The sequence below is a fragment of the Varroa jacobsoni genome, unplaced genomic scaffold (genome assembly GCF_002532875.2).
Source record: "Varroa jacobsoni isolate VJ856 unplaced genomic scaffold, vjacob_1.0 scaffold_1358, whole genome shotgun sequence".
NCBI lineage: Eukaryota > Metazoa > Arthropoda > Arachnida > Mesostigmata > Varroidae > Varroa > Varroa jacobsoni.
Window position 1 is genome coordinate 565,398 of NW_019214260.1, and position 20,811 is coordinate 586,208.

Consider the following 20,811-nt stretch of genomic DNA (forward strand, 5'->3'; position numbering starts at 1 on the left):
ATAAATCTATCGAGCTCTGTGTATTTACACTAAATAAACGAACCATATTTTTATCCCCATATAATAACAGATCATATTTTCATATGATAACAATAAATGTTGGTTTCGGTCCGGTCTTTCCAAAGTGACGGCTACATGCGAACACGCCAGCCTAAACTCGCCATTTTCTGCAACCCAAATCCCCAAGCAGAATCGAAACATAGTTTTGTTTTTTATGTCCGCTTATATGTTAAAATACAGGAACACCTCAAATACGTTAATATATATATATATATATATATCTATATATATATATATATATATCGCGGAAACCAAGAACTGGGTCGGAACAACCGCGTAGATAATCGGTTCGTAAATGTGCAAATAGATTCCAGCAGTTTCCACATGGAGTGCTCGATGCGCCAATTCTAGAAGTAACTTGGCATCTGTGGGTTAATAACGATCCAGCCCCAATTCATCTATTAGAGCCCGTTTCATCTAGACAAAATCTTCAAAAGACTTCCACTAGTTCTATTCTCATACGTCCGAAGGATTTCTCGAAGGGGCCAACCTCGTACGAAGCGCTTGTTCAGTTTTGATTACGCAGAGATTACGGAGTGTAGGTGGTGTCGCACGACTCCTTTATGCTTCTGGGAAGCTGTCACGCTTCTACTCGCTCAAGCCGACAACCTGCAATGTTGAAAGCTCCTTTGTATACAGCGAGCTGCAAACTGCGGAAAAGGCAGGTAACCTAATTGTCCATTCTGTCGCTTTTAGCCAACCTACTGAAAATTTGCGGCAATGACAATGTTCTACTGCCGGAGACTAGTGTTCAACCGGTCCGTTGAAAGGTTCTTTCCGTTTCGGAGGTCACTAGCGGGAGAAATGCCTTATACAATCCTTCCAGCGCACTCGTTCTAGCGCAGGCAGTACGGTACCGTAAATTTCTACGGTTGGTCGAAACTGCAAATGCGTTTGTTATAATAACATATGCTTTTTTGCCAATATCTATTAGCAAAAAATAGGTTTATCGCTAACGTAAAGCTTTCATAATATCATCACCACCCTTTTCTAATCCGTTGGATTTTTTTATGGCGCAGTGAGAGTCGACCGTGCATGTCGGTGCTTTACATATAATATTATATTACATTATAAATAGAAAGCTATATTCTTGCAATATAGTTTGGTTGACAAAGACCTTACTACTAAACCAGATCAAACGAGCGGCATCGAGAAGATCGAGTTAACATATTTTATTCATTCAAAAGCTAATTGGCATGAAAATAATAGTACCCTTTTATCTTGCCACGGGATTACCGCTTCTCTTTATTGTCTCGGGGAGTCGATACCTTCGCACTTGTAAGGGCCGCTACTTTGTTTCAGCGGCATCGGCGGGAATCTCAAAGGGCCAACTACGACGAACCGATAGCTGACGAATAGAACATTCTTTTTAGAACTTTAGAACGAAGTTTTCAAGTTTAACTATTGAAAGTTTACTTTACGCAAAATGTCAAACCATATCTTAAAATTAAGCTTAAAATTAATTTTTTTTTTTTTTAATAGAATAGATTAATAAATTGATAGTCACAAAGCATCTGTAAGTAAAAAAAAAAAAAAAAAAAGACAAAATAACTGCACATCAGAAATTGCTCGTTGAAACATTTTATTCAGTGTTATAATAATATCAATCGTTACCCTCATTATGCTTCTATCATTCGCTTGTTTTTCACCCCGTTAATTTTTGCTGTCATTCTATTTTTTACTATTTTCCTTCGCTGTCTACTTTATATTCATTTCCTTTGTCTTTGTAATTCTCTTTCATAATTAAAATATCTTACAATATATACAGCATCTGTCGGCGGGCGGAAAGGTTTTTGTTGGTCCTAGGTTAATCGTAGCCTACGCACCCTTCTCTTCGGGTATGTTTTGAATAACTTAGTGGTGCTTATCTGAGGTTCTCGCTTGACCTTGTTATTGTAAGGGCGGCTGGCGCAATCCGCAGAACGTTACAGTCGTGATTTACCGGGGGTGCGCAAACTCCTCGAGCAAAACATCTGGAACCAAGCTGTCGACATTCGCTCGATACCTTCCCGCTGCCATGTCGATTCCACTCTATTCATATCATTCTAGACTCCTTCTTACATAGAAAGCGTTAGATATCTTTGTTATTTTCCATAGTGTTTTTCCTTCACCACGCTGTTTTCTTCGTTAGTCGCTTGCAGAAAGCCAGGAAGTAACCAACCAGCATGGAAATTCGACTTACATGCTTGAGGGACGTTCATGGTGGCCGACAAGTCATTTATTCACACTATCCTGTTAGTGACCCGCGTCGTCCAGAAGGCGCCGTATTTCCTACAGCCCTTCCGTCCTTACGCTAGGTCTCCTTGAGAATAGTTCGATATCCTGGGATATCTGGCACAGCTCGTTTCTTTATCGAATGCACTCGATAACAAATTGACTGAAAGCGTTAACAGTAGCCGGTCATCCGCTTGTCAGATGCTTAGTTTGAAACATGAGTAAACAATTGGTTCGGCCAATTATTACTCATAGGAGAGACAAATGAGAAACTACACTGGATCATAGGTAGATTACTCGTCGTAGTTTCAATGATAATTTGTTCATGGATGCGTTTGTTGTTAAACCATTGACTATCGACATTAACTAGCCACCTGCTGGAAATTTGCGATCGTTCTACGTCCTCAAACAAATGTTTCGAAATGTTTCGTAGCAAAAAGCCCCAACCAAGGGCATGCAACGTTTGTTACGCCCAGGATGAAAAGCGTATCCAAGTCAATCTCGTAGTGAAATAGGAGTTGTAGCACTAGTATTGTTTGCGTTTGAAAGGAAAAAGAGCATACGCAGCGGTTCAAGATAATCGGCAGGTCAGAATAGAGATTGTTGACGACTCCGTTCCCTGTCAGAAGGTCTCTGTTGAAAAGAGTACTTTCTTTGAACCGGGATATAGCAAAAATATCTCATTGTTGTCGTGTTTAGATTAATAAATCGTAGGCTAACTGTTACATTTTACATATATATTGGGTTGTTTCCAGCTTATTTAAGATATTTATTTTCCCCGAAAGGTTTAACGTTATCATTAAGCGGTTTTTAATTCGGATTTATCTTAACGTTTTGGAAGTTCGACGGCAAAGCTATCGACACATTGAATGTGGCCTTGAATATATATCGGGTCGTCGTCTACCTAACTGAATTGACCTTAATTTAGGGTCAAAAGTAGGCAACTCTAGGCGACCTGACTTCTACTTTTTGTTTCGAACATTTTATGGGAGCATTGTGTATATATATATGTATATACTAGACTGTCCTTTGTTCAACATGTGCCATCCCGAGCGTGATGGTGCAGCGTCATGTACCTTATAATAAATACAAACTGCTATATTATCATAATTCTGTATCTCTCCTTGCCGCAGGTCATTACAGTTGTTATTATAGGATCAAATATGATCTTTGTTTGTAACATTTTTTGAGAGCTGGACTCGAGTCTGACGTGCTCGCGACATAATCATATTTGTCTGCTCAGCGTTTTTTCATAGATCAATGCGTACAATTCTCGACAAACATTGAGAACTGCCCTACTCAAATAATTCATGTTTTTTTCTATATATATATATATCTATCAATTATCGTACAATTGTTTACTCAATTCAAATACAGCTCATTTGTTCGTAGGAAAAACAACCAGGTTGTAATCTCCTGTCCATACAATGTTTAGGCTTCCACCGTTTGTTCCTTGCTTCTCCTGATCAGTCCCGTCAAATCTGTGCTCATCGATCACGTCTCTGCTACAACCTTTCGTTTGATAACGAAGATTGTTGCTCAATTGTTGCTATTTGTTTGTATTTTTTTACAGTTCTTAACTAATCTATGAATTATCATAATATATGGGGTGCTAGTAGTAATAGGAACGCTAATTGTCAGAAGATGTTTTTGTATTTGAATTGTTACTGTATTTTCGACAATCGCGGCCGTCACTCGAAGCAGACTGGGCAGCAACGACCGGCGTTTCTATATGTTCCTTTATTTAACGAATCGTTCTTACTTATCATTAATTGACCAGAAGTAACGATTGAGCTACATGCTTGCTTGTTTGTTTGTTTGTCTGTGGGATGTGTACTACCTTTGATTATATCTTTTTAGGTCACCACTTCTGAATCATTGCTTTCGTTTTTCAGTTATAGCATGCTTCTGCCACCGTTTGTGAACTTCTTTGGGTTGCTACTGAAGTATAAGTTTTCCCTTTGTCGGATCGCTTTGTACGATATTTCATTGCAATGTTAATTTCGACTATATCGTTATATCAGTAGTTGCGGTGTACTCTTTTACTGAAGGGAATACTCCCATTTATGACGCGTGTCGGCTAAGGCGATCCGATAGTTAACAGAGAAAACAAACAGAAAGCGTAGTAGCTGGACCAGCCTCACTAGAATACACATTCCCTGTTCAGACCAAATGCTATTTGCCTAATTGTGGCTAATGTTCGTCCATAGGTAGTTCATTTTACTCCCTCTGTTAATACATTTCCTGGCAGATATCAGACGCGTGTATCTAGCAGATAAGAACAGACTCATCCGAAGTCTGCTCATCTAGACGTCGCAGCTGGTATCTTACCACAGTCAGCAGCAGGGGACTATGTCAATTCATCTGTAGGAACAACCGTTGCAGGAAATGATATTAGGTTGTACACAGACTCATGTCTATATATATATAAATTATGCAATTTCTTATTTATCTTTTTCTTCTGCTTGCTCATTATGTAATTCTATATTTATATGTAATAATTCTATATAGATTTATATAATTGCTCTCCTTTGTTATGTCATCTCACTCTCTCGTTAGAGATACTTGGTAGGTATATCTTTTTTTATTTATCCTTCTCAAAATCCGTTGCACGACTATTTAAATATATGGCGGAGAACGTGCTGCACCTTCTAGCTAGAAAGGTTTTTTTCTACATGTCTAGCCACTAAATCATTCATATTAGATACATACTGGCTCTGATTGGAATCGATCGCTAAAAGCATTATCTTGTCCGCCCACTACTGCACCGGCTTACTGTAAAAAGCAGTCTTAACAAATAGCTACAGTAGCAACATTATGTTATCGTGACACGTGTTTGCCCCTTCGATGGAGGACGTAGGTACTTGATGACCGATGCCGCCGCCCCTGCCGCCGCCCCTGCCGCCGCCGAATAGAGCCGAACGATTTTTACTGCACACCAGCCGTAGTGAGCAAACAGCAGTACTGATAGTTAGCACTAATTACAGGCTGTTATTAAATAATGATACATTGCGTTAACGGTTAGCTTGTATGGCATCGGCTGGCATAGGTCAAGTCAAAATGGACATGCAACAAATCCTGAGTGCGGCAAAAGCCACGTGACGTCGTGGTGAGGATGTGGCAGATGTAGGCAGGGTTGCTTTCTGCGGGAGCATTCTCTGTAAATCTGCATAGGAATATCGATTTATTTCTGGGACTAGTAGCGATCCATATATCACCAAGAGGCATTTCCTCTAGACACATGGATAGCACTTGAGGTTCTACGCTATGTTTGGCTTCATCAGACCTGTCCATCTCTTCGTCCAGTTGGGTGCTGAGAAGGCCTCGAGGACGAGAGAGCTTTCGTCGGGTGATTCATGAAGCTCTAACTGAAGAAGACAGAATAGGTACCTATGGCCACTAACGACAGATGTGGTGAATGCGTATTTCGCAGTAGGTCCAGCTCTCCAGACATACCCTGTCCGTTATGCATCTGGCGGAGGCAACTGACAGGGAACAAAGGGCAAACACAGGATACTGTAGATTCTGGTTGAATGAAAGTGTCATTCAGTTAGAGGACCGGCTGCATTTTTATGTTTATTTCTTTTGTCCATTCCAGCCTCTTCCTATCCCGTTCAAGCTCGTTTGGCGTTTCGTGTCCGATTCGCTGGCGCGTTTATGTGATTTAGTAATTGTCCAATTACGTGAGTGTTGCTGGCAGATCAGCCGTTAGGGATGAGCTGCGGACGTTGCCGCCATACCAAGACCCCCGCCCCGCCCCCGCCCCCGCCCACAAAAGAAGAACGACAAGAACAGTATCTGGATCGTTGAATGATCCGGGGTTCTAGTTTTACCTAGTGTCGTTGGAATAGTAGCTGTAGTAATGGTGACACATGTTATTGTTACAATCGTTGTCGTCGTGTAGCTGGTGCATCACTAGAACAACTGGGTGGTAAATCCGACACTGTTGTTTTCAGAGGCGGTATTATCAGGGAGTATGGCTATCGAGGATAGGACGACGTGTCTTTTCCTATCAAGAGTCGAACAAATGACAAACGTAAGCTTTTTTTAATATTTAGAGCCGTAAACGTTAACGCTATCCATATTTTAGCCAGTACAGCCTTTATTAATTGTAGTTGTTACCGTCATTTTTCGGCAGTTAATCGGTTTGTTGATAACGCTCTACCGACCGTTCGATACGATATCAATCAATCAATCAATCAATAGGTTCGTTTGCAACTGTAGCTAGTCTAGAATTTAATGCAGGCAGCATAATGCTTTGTTTTTGTCAGTTATCGAAATAAGGGGAAAACAAGTTTAGTGGCCGCCTTTTCTGGTGCCACCGGACCTCGTGGAAACCAGTTGAGCTGCAGCATATCAGAATGCAATAAAGATGAGCTTGGAGCTTTTCGTATAAACTGATATTAGAGGATGGCTGAATGCGGGTGTCAGTCTTTACGTTTTCAAACATGGATACAGCTTGTAGTATTATCATTATTGGGTGCGATTGTTGTTTCTTTCTTCACAACGGGTTGTTCTGTCAGTGCGCTGCGATTTACTATTGCTTGGTGTTTAATAGTAATAATAACTGACGTCCATTGCGCGTATTCTGGAAAACGATTTCTCACATCTTACACTTGCCCTCGATCCACACCCTCGATATTTGCCCCTTTCTGCCTTCGCTTATTATAACAATCCTCAGTTGCTCGACCGTCCTGAATGACTGCAGATCACTTGCATCGCTGCACAACTGTTTACGTCTATATATATATATATATATATATATATATATATCATAGGTCAGAGCGTAGAAATAATATGTTCCACGTCGTACGAATAATTCGTACGTTGACACAGATCAGCACATGCAACAGATACTGCCTACAAAAATGTAAGTGATATCATCGCTCTCACATGTCTGACGCAGATGTTTGGCTTCGGCACCTTTAACTTTAGAAACAGTAACAGAAATAACTACAGCAGCATGAACTGTGCTCATAATTCTGCTCGAACAATCCTTTTTTACGTTAGCTCTATGTCTGATTTAGTTCTGTGTTGATAATGAGCAAATGTACACGAGTGATTACAGGCATCTACTGATCAGTCCTTTTCCTTAAAGAGGTAGACGAAAATAAAGGTCAAAAAAGTAATATACATTTGTGCTGGTCGCTATTGTTAATGGCGGTCCGCAGCAGCAGCAGCAGCAGCAGCACCAGCAGCAGCAGCAGCAGCAGCAGCAGCAGCACCAGCAGCACCAGCAGCAGCAATACACCGAGGATGCGTGCTAATTGATCAATACATTAACAGCAATAATAATTAACAAAATGCTCAAACGGCGATCTACAGTTTGCTAGGCAGCTGCCACCACAGCAAGAAGCTTCTCTAAATCGGTTTACTAATGACTGGTGTCGTTAGAAGTTGATCATCGTTTAGATTTTCGTCAGCGCACAGCGGTACAGCTGGTTGTCAGGGTAAGAGAAATTAAGTGTTTTTTGCTCGCCGCTGACCCAAAAGCCTGGGTGGGAAACTGGGTGTATTTGTATATTACAATCACTTCTCGGATGCATGCGAACCTGCACGTGTGTCTGTTTGTATGCAAACGGATTTCATCAGGACCGAACTGAGGCTATCGAGAGCGGTAGCGATCCGTTTGTTAAGGATGTGCCTGTCGTTACAATAATATACAATGCCCCCATACTTGTCACAGTTTCAAGACTCTAGTGAAACGCATGACGAACTCCGATGTACGCTGAAAGTGTCGTCTCCCATCCAGCCATTTTATCTGTCGCCTTGGCCTATTCTTCATCCTTTCTCTCTGTATCGTTTTCTCCCTAGCAATTTCTGGTCACATCTAATATCACACCACTGGCCTTTATGGCCTATGGAATCTGTAACACGACCACATTTTGAATAATCGTAAGTTACTATCGATAAATAGCAGTCTAATCACTCACTGATTCGTTTATGTGCGCACCTCACCTCGAACCGTATTTTCGAAATTAATCAGATAAGTTTACTCTATGATTTTTCCTGTCCTCCGAAGCAAATAAAAATGAATCTGTATGTTACGACTACTTCGGAAATGATTATAATGATTTTTGAGGTTTACGTGCATGTACTTGGCTTTGCAATGAAAAGAGATCGTAAAACATATGGGCATACGGTTTTTCAAAAAAACGGCCGAGAAAAAATGTGTGGCATTTTCATATTTCTACTTAATTGCTTTTCGAAGCGGCATACTGGAACTAAAGGTCGGCTTCACTTCGATATCGTAAAATAACGACAAAAGAATAGGGACTCAACGATGATAGAATGACGGCTTAGTCGTAATAGCACTAGAAACACTTATTTCTTAAACAGGGTTCCTTGGGGAATGTACTCACTCTAATTGATAGGGGTACTGCAACGAGTTCTCGGATTAAAGTAAAATACTGAAGTTAGATGGGTTGAAAAAACAAACAATCGAGTCAGGTAGCGTGGGGTAGTCAGGGTGAGAATTAATGCACGAGATCAACAACTCTAAAGGAGCTGCCCTTTAGAAAAAAACCTGAATACGTGACTAACAATACCTATGGTAAAACTAATCGAATTTGAACTGCCTAACACTATAATAATATACATTTAAATTCATACGGTATTCAAAATTATTGGGGAATGGACCTGATATTAACCTCGTTAGGTGTCGGCTTTCTTCATGAACCTCCATCTCCTGCGCCTTGAACTCATTGAGTTCCTTACGGATCATTGCCTTGTCTTTAGGCGTAAGCCTCGTCCACGGCTTGTCCGCTCTGCGATCGTAGTCATGCGCCTGCGTCACTTCGACGTAATCGTTGAAACGAATGATCTTACGCTCCTTAAGCTCCTCAATCGTCGGACGAAAGCTCAGCTTTCTAATGAGCACCTATTTACCGTACGCCGATTAGAGTCCGTGTATGAGGGATACAACAAATCATTTTTTGCCAGAACAACGATGCAATCGTTTATAGAAACTGTGATGACTGTTCGGCACAACTAAAGAAGTAAAACTCAATAGATAGTATACTACAAGCATCCTAAAAGGATTCTCTAGAAAATATACTTTACCAGTGTGTGATCTATCAACAGTCCCAAATACGCACCTTTTTTTTCATATCCTTTTCCTTGAGCCGCTCCTCAGGTGTATTCTGGTAGAGGATATTGCGCTGTTCAAGTTCTTCTGCCGTCGGCCGAAGGCTCAATCTGCGCGTCAACTTACCACTGAGCGCCTCCCGAGTCGCCGCCCGATCCCGAAAATAGCTTTCATCCTTCAAAATATTGCGTTCAATCAGCTCTTGCCTACGACAGCCATATAATAACAGTAATAATGCATAGAATCGCATAACATTAGAATGAAAAGAAAAAAAAAACGTTGAAAAGCGGATTCCAGTGTAACACGAGTATTTCAAATTTGTCGTCAATAGAAACATCTTTAGATCAGGAGACATGAGCTGTACTTGGTAAAGACAATGTAATCAAGCAGAGTTGCCACCCATGGCATCTTACTTGTCAGGTCTTTGAGCGAGTTTCATCGCAAGTGAATCCTTCCTGGCAATCTTTGCCTGCAACCGTCCTTGTTCATCATCACCATAATAATCTCTCCATTTTACGGGATCATCTTCGTCATCACTGTCGGCGTTCGAAGCCACCGAATTAAAACGCGCCAACACGGCAGGATACGGAGGCGGCGGCTTTAGTGGGAGACTCCCACCTTGACCCCCTGTCTGATTAACCCCTCCTCCTGCTCCAGATGACTTGTTCTCTTTGTCCTGCATTGCAGCACTATATGACGGTGGCGCCTAAAACGCATCAATATTGCACACACATTTGAAATACCCTAGTAATAATATTCATGTAACGACATTGATCACCTTGGACATCATTGAGGACGGAGATGGGCTCCATGTATGCAGGTTGTTTCCTGCGCCAGTAAAACCTGGCCCATGTGTACGATTACAGGAGTAACATTAATTGTTCAAAATGATCGGGGTTGTGCAGAAAATAGTCAAATCGTCTACACGGACTAAATGCTCACCTTGCCGAATGGCACTCCATTACTATTTTGTAAGCTCGATCCTATTGCATTGCCAGAATTTGTTGGTCGTAATCGAAGTTGGGCGAGGCTCAGTGCCGTTACAAGCGGCTGCTGCGCCACAGTGGGACTCTCAGGATTCGATCCAGGAAGGCCTGCACCCCCCTGTCCATTGCTGAGTTTAGGGGACCCACCGGCTCCCGCTAAGCCGGACCCGACAGCCAGTGCAGAAGTGGTCTTCTTAAGGGCAGACTTGCGGGGCACGCTACCCATCGACTGGATGCCCCCGGACGCCGGTGGGCCTCCCGTGGGAGTACCCAATGGGGGCAAAGGGGAGCCACGTGCTGCCTCTTCCTTGTCAGCCTCTTCATCTAAAACAGCCCATAAATGAAAACAATTAGTAGAACCAATTTGGTCCGAAGCTGCTATACGTTGAGTTCATTTTAACATAGTTCAACTTGCACATTACAGTTTGGCACATTTTTTCCTGGCTTGCCTTCTATCGCGCTCAAAACATAATTTAGCTTTGACTTCCAAGTGTACCTATCAACGGTGCCTACCGTTATGTTGAAGAGGCTTAAAGGTAGAGGCTGCTGACTGCTGTTGCTGCTGCTGCTGTTGTTGTTGTTGTTGTTGTTGTTGTTGTTGTTGTTGTTGTTGCTGCTGCTGCTGCTGCTGCTGCTGCTGCTCCAGCTGTTGTTGCTGGGTTTGCATCTGCTGCTGGAGCTGCTGCTGCAGGTTAGAAAAGCTAGCCAGTCGCTCGTGCTGAGTCTGCAAATGTTGTTGTTGCTGTTGTTGTTGTGCTTGAAGGAGCACCTGCGTCTGTTGGCCACCCGGAGCCACCTGCGAAAGCTGCATGTGTTGCATCTGATGCACCTAAAGGGATCAGAAGAAATACGGAGACATAGAGGATAAATGAAAAAATTGAAACATTGAGATGAAAAAATTATAGTGCAGTTCGACATCCGCATTTAAATTATATAATTCTCATCTGTAGGAACACTCATATGGTAGAATATCTATGCCTACATCTATAAATGAATAAAAATTGAGTCTAACTTTTCGACCATATTTTCCTGTATAACATAATCTGCCCCATGCACAGCATAGCACGAATCCATATTACGCTATGTGGTACTATTTTTGTTACGGTCAAGCTAAATCAAATTTCCTACAGGAACTTTTACATCTCAGCGAAAGATGACATTGTCTAGCACTGTGTGTCGGCTACTTTGTCGTCGGAACACAATATAATGCCCTTAATGATTTGATCACTAAGATGCTCATTAGCTAACAACATATTCCAATGCCAACAAACGAAACGATATCACACCATGAATTGTACCTGTTGAGGATGCGACTGCTGCTGCTGAAGTATAAAGCTCTGCTGTTGCTGCTGTAGGCCCTGGTGCTTACTGCTGTAGTTGGAAAAGCCCCCATCGTCAGGGTCATCGTTATCTTTAGGCGTCTCTCCGGGGGGCGGCGGTACCACTGAGGGGCAATCCACAGACGACATTCCGCCCTGGCCCGAGAGACCTGCCACTTTCCCAATGACGCACTCAGTGCCAGGGCCTGAAAGTTTTTTCAATACATCGAAGCACTTGTAATCCTGAAGGCACTAGCCTACATGCGATAAAAGTCTATAGTACGTTCATAGTTAACTCGACATGAACACGAACCTGGGTGCCCCATATTCATACACATTTTGTTCGATCAAGGTACGACAAATTCCACATATCGTTCAGGAAAAATTGAATTCGTCGTACCCTACCAAAAATATGGAAGATTTTAAACAAATACGTTTCCATCAGAATTTTTCTATGTCAGTCATAAGAGGCTTTCTACGATTGATTGAAATGATCTTGCCACTGGCGTTATGTTCTCTACGATAGTTTGTTAACATTTAAGAGAACAAGATACGGAGTTCGAAGCAGGCCTTAGTGCGGGGATAACGTACCTAAGTTCCCATAAAAAATCTCCATATTCTTTGATATTCTATTAATGCAAATAATAAGCGACGCGTAGTTGTTGTGTATAACCAAGCAGTAAAACCTGCAACGTTAGGTGGTAACAACACGACCTTTCGTTTTAAGTGCCATTGTAAAGGACTCAAGCTTATAGTACCTATTTGTTGTTATCGAGGCTTTTTTTTTTTTATCTCCGCGTGGGAAATGGGGGCATGACGGTTAATTAAGCTGCATACACGTATAAAAAAGATGATAACACTTATATTGACTTAAGCCAGCACAAGGAACTGACTATAAAATAGGTTTTGGTTCGCCTCTTCTGACCATGACGCCCAATAGTAATAATGATCATGTTTAGTACTTAGGTAATTGGTATAGCTTCAGAGAAGGTAAACATGCCGATCTCTTCCAGAGCTGCAACGAATAATTGCAATGATAGTTCCGACGATGCTTGTATATATGGATTTATGCGTACATCTTAGGGGTTACAACATGTTTACAAAACTGACTAGTTATTTACGTTAAAAAAACGTGAAACTAAATACATTTTTGTTATTTATACACCAGTGGTCATAACAAGACGCGCTGCGTTTGTTCCACGCTCATACTTCCACCCATGGAAATCTGGACTGAACACGCCATGGGTGACCACGCCAACAATGTTAATTCGGGAATCATACCTCGGTCAGCGAAATACGTCATTTTTATAGACTAGAGTACGTTTTATAACAAGTAAGCGCAATTACTTGACACAATTGCACAAGTCAGAACGGGCTCGTAACAACATCAAGCGAACGATAACCCATCCTAATAGTTGTTATTATTAATTACCGCCACTTATCCAACCTCAGTTAAAGATTACAAGGGCGTTTATGGCATAGCCATATACGCATCAACACCGCATAAGATAAGTTTATATCAGCACAAAGAACATGCTCGTGGTTTAAATTAGAAGTGACACCATAAGATAATTCATGGTATACCATAGTGGAGTGTGACTGGTTTGTCCTTTGTGGCAAAAAAGAACGACTCACATACGGTACACGGAATAGCGCTATGCAAACGCGGACGCCGTTTACTTAAAGGAACTCTTCTTGATGTGGAGGGGAGCTCCATACTCGACGAACACTGTTATAACTAAGCAACGGTGCAGTGAGGAGCTAAACGAAGATACTCGAGTAGCGACAGGTGCGACATAGTTCATAGTGCATCGCCCCACCTCAAAGTTAGCGGAACGGGCCCCTCCAGTAAATTCTATCAGGACCCATAGCCTTCCTTAGCTAAATATAAACCTGTCTCATAGTCAGTGTCATATCTTTAACCCCTACTAGAACCCGATGCCGCTCCTTACGTTCCTACGATACGCTACAGATGACGCGAGTCTCGCCGCGCGCTCGCGCCAAATATTAGATATAGGGAGCCATTTTGCTAAACAGGTCAATGCTGTAACTTCATAGAAGTTCGAATAAAGTTGACGTTTTGACAATGCACGCATAACTACGACACCAATCATTTTCCCACTCAACCACCTCCTCTACAAATCTAAACGTAGACATCTGCCAGCCTGAGTCCCCATTGTTTTTTACCGGCAGTATCGACTAAGCCGTATTTTCCAGGACAACGTTCAAACAGATTAGTAGAACTGCAGTTCTGATAAAGTTCTAAGTAGAAACGTGCTGAACATGAATTTAAATACATTTGTCTAAATTTCCCAACAATAAGTCTCTGAAACAAATTAATTTAAAAACAGATTATACGTTATATTAACGAGAGTTATTAAGTCTATTGCGATTAATCCGTTCCGTACCATTTGTCGAGCCGTTTGAAAGCTGCGAAGCAACTTGTTGTTGTTGGCCAAGGACGGCTCCCGGAAGACCAGATCCTCCTGTCGTTGGAGAATCCCTCTGTTGAGGAACTCCTTGTAATTGTTGCTGCTGCTGTTGTTGTTGCTGCTGCATTTGGGAAAACCTGAGGTTTAGACTAGAGGTGAGTTGGGCAATCCGAAGAGGCAACGTCGGCGAAGGAGCGGGGGACGTATCGTTAGAAAACATTGGGGGGGGAGGAATCAGGCCCACCTCACCAACGCCCCCAGTCAGACTTCCTAAGCCACTCATACTGCTTAGGGGACCCAAGTGACCGCCTTCGTCTACAACGCCTAGCTCGGGCAGGGCCAGCACGGACAGAGCGGCATTGCCATCACTGCTAGCGAAACCAATTTTGCCTGCAATCAGGCAATCAATCACAATGAAGAAACCCAAAAGGAGACTTTAACATAATCTAACACACCTATATAATAAAGCAGTAAGATCGATTTCTCTCAAGATCAGCTCTTGCCGTGAAAATTTTCACCTGACCACACAGAAGTGATTGTAGTACAATATTGTGCAGTTAGAAATGGTTCATGCAGCAAGCAATCTAGCGACTACGGATATTGCTCTTGTACTTTTGAAAACACATATAGTGTATATATATATATATATATATAGGGGAGAGAGGGATTTGCATGCTTAGCTCGTATACATACAGAATAAAGCATGCAAACTCAAACATATTTTGCCAGGCTGCTTGTCGTAGCGGATATACGTTCACTCGATATTCTTAGAACCAAAAGAGCGCCAGCCTTTCTAAAACAAAACAGCAAATTCATCATAGCGAAGACCGGTTCATCGTTTTCAAAATTTGACCGAATATTAGCTATAATCCAATCTATTCAAGATTATAATTTCTTCTTTGTCCGAAGTCGAAGGTTTGCGTTACTATGTTCAGGCTTCTAAAAAAAAAGTCCAAGAAGGCTTCTAGGAGGCAAACCTGAAAATCCCAATGGAGTCTGGGCTCGAAAGATCAGAAAAGCCATATTTAATATACCTTGACTCTTTGTAGAGAAGTGAACGATTTTACGACCAGAATATCAATTACCAATTAGACTGTCCAAACGAACCGGTAAGATTCGTCTTTTTGATACTTCCTGCGCTTTTTTGCATCTTGTGTACTTGTCGGCCGCTTTGAGCTCTTGCTTTTTTGAGACCCTTAAGCTACTAAAATTCAATTGTGATGGGATATTTTGTATGTAACATGTTTGAGCGACTTTGTAAAAAATGTACACCAAGCAGTATCGATTGATTCGCGGTTGCTACTGAAAGGTTACCGAGCTTGTTGACTGAGTTGACATCGTGTGAGGTGGTGCCGAGAGGCGGGCTGAAGTCCTGGGCTCGCAACACCCCACGTTGAATGAGCTCTTCTTTTGATGCTCGCATTGAGATCTTGCGCTCCAGGCTCCTTGAAGTTGCCTCGAACTTTTCAGATTTCTTTTTCCGACGCCACTTCCACGGTTTAAATAATCTGCAATAGAACACCATCAGTGTCAAATGTTAATCTCACTATTGAACTAAAATGCTCTCTTCATTAATTAAAATTATAAAACTGTTCTGAAAAGCGAATAAATCTGACTGGCATCAGAAGAACCTAAAATAAGAATCAGCGTCCTCCGTTCCCACATACATATCGGTCATTCCCCTATGAAAAGTTTTTCCTTATCGTTTTTGAGAGCGCTAATACTTGTGAACCTCGTTCTTTCAAGTCCACCCTATTTTAACCTATATGATTATATTTCAGCCGAGTAGATATCACTATTTAGGAGTCGTATGCTTCAAAAAGCTTCCATTCCAAGTGTTTACGATAGACTATTTAATAAATTTTTTTAATGAAAAGCAAAAAATACGTATGAGAATAATAACTCGATTCCGTTCGTACATTATGGCCCTTCAGACAAAGGGGGGCTCCCCAAATAGTGATTATATTGCTCTGGTTAGAGTAGAAAGCTGTGATTCAATTGCTCTGTGGTTGTATGTGAGCTGGCGAAATATTCTGTAATACACCCATTTCAAAAATTCATGGAACATCCTGTTATAACGAAGTATGAAGACATGGGTATCTGACAATTAAAAAAAAACTGCTCGTCCGAAAACATTGAGAATACTACTTAAGGGTCAAGGATATTGGACTATACACAGCGTTATCATAAATAAACAAGAACCAAAGCAACGTTTGCTTAAATTTTTGTAACATTCATTCTCCTATGGGTTCTATGAACCAAGGTTTTGCAGGCTTGCACCCGTTGACAGTCAAACAAAGTGTTTTTTTTTCATGTGATGCAAGTTTTCACACTGCAGTGGGCGCTCATTAGTTACACCGACCGGCCATAACCACCATCTGTTCCTTCTAACATTCTTAGTCCAAAGTTTTTAGTGAAGCAGCCACTGCAAGTGTGTCACTTGCAAATTGAAGGAGCGTCAATAGGAGTGAAATTTCGCCTGCTGGCGGCAACACAGATGGCGCAACTAGCAATTTGCGTCGACTTACTGAGTCGACCTCTACACACAAAGTAGCTCCACCTATCTTTAAGTTAGAGCATTTTTTTCGCAAGTGAGATTGTCAAAATGAAAACTACTTTCTTTCTACCCTATAAGGCAAAAAATAATCTACTAAAAAGATTGAAGATGTTCAATATAGTACAAAGCATAGCTACGATAAAACTGTATCAAGACGTTTTCCACGTTCAATATACTTCCAAAAAATAATTGCTTTAACCATAATCCGGACTCGATGTCGCTCTCTATGGGGTAGTACACAAGGGGTATTACAGAGCCGACCCAATCGCATCGTGTTGCCTTTTCTACCGACTGTTTTTGAGCTTGTCATGCCCAGTTTTGACTGGTAGATATGATGAGAATGGACAAATATGCTGATTAGAAAAATGGGTAATAAAACCTACGATACATAATAACGACTGGATTCTCTTGATATACGACAAAACGAATCAATGCCTAGCAGTGTTACGGAAACTGGTCACTCAACATAGTCCAATTCTGATGTTATAATACGCCAAGTTCGCCAGAAATCCTTGTACAATAACGATGTTTTAGGTGCCGCCCGTAATCAGGGTTGCCAACTAATAACAGGAACAAGACCTCTCATAGCCATACACGCACCAGTAATGCTTTTATTGTTGTTCGGTCTTTCTGAATAACACCGAAAACTAATAATAGTGACCTTTGTCTCTTTTTTATACTGCCGTTCATCCTAACCCATATCGTCATTTGGTCAGCAAACGCTGCGTACCTAGATGTTAAATAGTGAACACCGTCGAAAAAATGCCGTATTTCCTTTATCCTTTTTGCCTTCAACTTGTAACGCGAGAAACAAGCAAATGTCTCTCCCATAGCAATTACTCCGTTTGAGAATCCAACTCTCTAGGCACTGTTTCTTTTAATCGTAAGGTGTGATACATACGAGATATACGGGACGCGACTATCCTCTACAATGAAAGGCCGTTGAAAAGTGACAAAGTAGAAATATCTGCTTCTTGAATGCTCGCATTCCCAAGCATTAAAACCCGAGACGTACTGAGGAATATTCTCGAAGCGCGCCCAGTTTTGAAATAATTACAGGTGTAAACTCTCTAAATAGAGATTGACACAGATGTACGATTTTCTTTAATGAAGCTAACAGATGTGCCCAGCCCTGCGATATCCTGTCTTAACATTTTTGTCGCATATTTGAACGGTGTGATTTTCCGTGGGATCTGACTCGGCAAGTAACATTGCGCCAAGAAAGGCGCACTTGTCGGTGTTCTCCGTACGGGCGACTGTAGAAATGTTTCGAGGCACCGAAAGTTATTGTCGATTTATTGTCAAAGTTCTAAATAATCACGATAGCATACTTCCTGTCCGGCAGAGGGCGACACTTGCTGAAGACTCTTGGGGCTTCAACTGTTTACAACAAGCACATACGGAAGCCACCTCTTTTAACCCGCTACTCTTAAAATAACACACTGTATGCAAAAATAGTTTTATCGTTTAGTTGCGATGTTTCATTTCTAGGATAGTACTTCTGATAAAGCCGATTGGCCTTGCCCCGATAAAAAAGCCCAGTTCTAAACAAACGCGACTGGTATGGATATTTAATTCACTACTTCATTCCCACAGAGAGTAATACGGCGGCAGCAGCTTTTTTTGAGAGCCCGCCTTTAAAGCACTCACTCCTTCTTTATCTACATCTGCTTTCTTCATTTGATCCCTTTTTTCGGCTTTCCCATTCGCTAACGATGGCCTGCTGGACCCACGAGATGCGGAAAGGAGGTAAGGGCGTTTGTTTTACCGTTAACGCGTAGTAGGCCATTTATTCTTAACACCGACGAACCGTGAACGTTGTCGGAGCACAGTATAGCATCGCTGCGATAAGCCACACGCACAGAGGGGTAAACTGACTGCTTTGTCCAAAGCGGAAAAAACACAAGGCCCAAGGAGAACTTGAAACGCGTGTCACGCTACTCCAGCATAACGTTTGAACTTCTCGCTGGATCAGACAGTTCGCAAGCGCTGTCTGATGCAGCGTAGAAATTTATTATATTTATTAGTAACCTTGCAATACAAGTCACTTTATTCCAACAGTACATATGCATGCCAACTTACCGACTGTTACGTATACATGGGCCAGTACCTGTAAATTCTGACTGAGATAAGTATGTGGGCCTCTGTCATAGTCTTCAGTTCATTATAAATATGCATGATTAGTTTGGAGTCAAGAATAAGCTGCATCGCTTGCGCTCATTATTTCTACTATTTTTTACAATACAACCTTTTAGCCAGGTTGTCTCCATCTAGCTCACACCTTAGGTCGTCTTGCACACTCACACAACTTTAGAATGGGGCATCGTCATGACAAAACGAAAACGTTTCTGAGAACTTGTCTCCTCCTATACATTCATTGACCTATTACCTATTGCAGTGAAATGATCACAAGCTATCGTAGTAAATCGAATAGTCTGTGCCCCGAATCCGGAAGTGACCCAAACGCTGTAGCCCCCGTTTTTCCTACACCCAACAAGCTCGATCATCGCATATGGATTACTGTTACTGTTATTACCGTTAGCTGGTGGACCCCATGGTGGCGATCGATTACGCAATCGTCTAATATTGTCAGTATTGTTTTTAATGGAGCAAACCATCGGTACTCGTCCTTTCCAAACCATGTAGGCCTGACGGGTGAGCTCATGAAAATAAACTTGTTTCCATATATATATAAATTAAAATGTTAAAAAATCGTCTACATGGAAAAGCTTTGGGCAATGCTAGGCTTTTCGGAAGGCCCCGAGACTTCAACGGCTGTTAGATTGGCCATCTGATGAAAAAAATAAACTGTCAATTTTTTTTGGCAACTTGATCAATTTGAAAAATGTAAGGAATCATCGCTTATTATTCAATCAATTTAGTCTTTCTTTCAATTATTCCAATATAAAGTGAAATTTTGGATTCGATTAGTCATATTTCCAGATACAGGACTTAGGACATCGGAATATGCTGAAACTTGGTTTTGTCAGCTAAAGCGTTCATTCGTAATATCTTAACTGTTTTATGTCTATGACAAAATATTTTCTTGCAGATAGACATCATAATGTATTATTATGTCACATCTCTAGGTGGTGGTAAAGCTCAAATTAGGTCTTGTTAGCCCTAAAGGCGTAATAACAGACCTAACATTTGGCCAGTGTCATATTACTCCTATTTAGCTAGATGTTACTGTTTTTTTTCAGTAATAAAATGATGTTACACTGAAAAGAAAAAAAAAGTCCAAAACATAGAAGTACTTATTCAACGTTGTGTAAACGAAACATCACAAAATGCGATCGAATAGAAGCGTCTCTAGGTGCCAAACGAGTATAGGCCAAAAAGAGAAGCGCTCAGCAAGAGACATAAACGAGCCTTAATAAACACACAAATAACACGCACTAACTAAATTATGAATAATTGTTAAATTGACATTGTGCTCAGCTGACACACACCTCTAGCGGGGAGGGAGCTGCTGGACTAAAAAAAAAATATCATGAATGAAGTTTCTGAATATAATTGGCCAGGATTAGCCGTAAGCGTTTATTAAACAACTTCCGACTCAGCTATTTACACATAGCATGTAATAGCTTAGAATACAGTATAGTTGTAATGATAAAAAGAAAAAAAAAACCGACGGTTCCCTTCAGCCCCTATTCTATGCCATCAGGTATCAATCTAGCAGCTTTTCCACGTTTTATAGCATACTGCATCACTAAATTACAAAGGGCACTAGAAAAGCCGGCCACGAGAGATGGCTAGCTTTGCATTGGTCACAATCATAATTTCCACTTTCATTTAGGAAAATTCTGGGTTAGACACGAAGCTGTATCGACGCCTTAGTCGAAGCCAAACGTCACAACAACACTCAATACTTAGTTTTCAACATTGACCCGTTTCGTGGATGAAAACCCAATGCTCAAAGTAGCTTTTTGTCAAAAACGTCCGCATACGAGTTCTAGTTAACGCTCGAGTAATTAAAGCAAAATCTAGCAGGTCTTAAACACATTATGCTGTTTCAACCAATAAAACAAGGGCTTTTTGTTTTTTTTTTCGAAAAACACCGGTTCGTGTTCATCAAAAAGCGTTTTAATGTCTATTTATAGTATCAGAGAGAGAGAGAGAGAGATTAGATACTGATAGAATAGATACTCATATA

At 41.3% G+C, this 20,811-nt stretch overlaps 1 protein-coding gene across 4 annotated transcripts in view; it reads right to left on the reverse strand.

The window, feature by feature from the left end:
* Nucleotides 1-1,612: 1,612 nt before the first annotated feature.
* LOC111269162 (uncharacterized) overlaps nucleotides 1,613-20,811 on the reverse strand; it is a 41,437-nt gene continuing 22,238 nt past the window's right edge. For 3 of the 4 annotated variants that reach the window (XM_086971989.1, XM_086971990.1, XM_022848572.2), the window contains 9 exons: nucleotides 15,413-15,606; nucleotides 14,075-14,488; nucleotides 11,634-11,872; nucleotides 10,861-11,176; nucleotides 10,304-10,671; nucleotides 9,775-10,067; nucleotides 9,372-9,567; nucleotides 8,925-9,154; nucleotides 1,613-8,141 (listed from right to left, as the gene is read on the reverse strand). In XM_086971989.1, the coding sequence (XP_086828115.1) occupies nucleotides 8,126-8,141; nucleotides 8,925-9,154; nucleotides 9,372-9,567; nucleotides 9,775-10,067; nucleotides 10,304-10,671; nucleotides 10,861-11,176; nucleotides 11,634-11,872; nucleotides 14,075-14,488; nucleotides 15,413-15,606 (2,266 nt within the window). In that variant the 3' untranslated portion in view covers nucleotides 1,613-8,125. The remainder of the gene's footprint in view (nucleotides 8,142-8,924; nucleotides 9,155-9,371; nucleotides 9,568-9,774; nucleotides 10,068-10,303; nucleotides 10,672-10,860; nucleotides 11,177-11,633; nucleotides 11,873-14,074; nucleotides 14,489-15,412; nucleotides 15,607-20,811) is intronic. The other variant, XM_086971991.1, reaches the window with a different exon arrangement.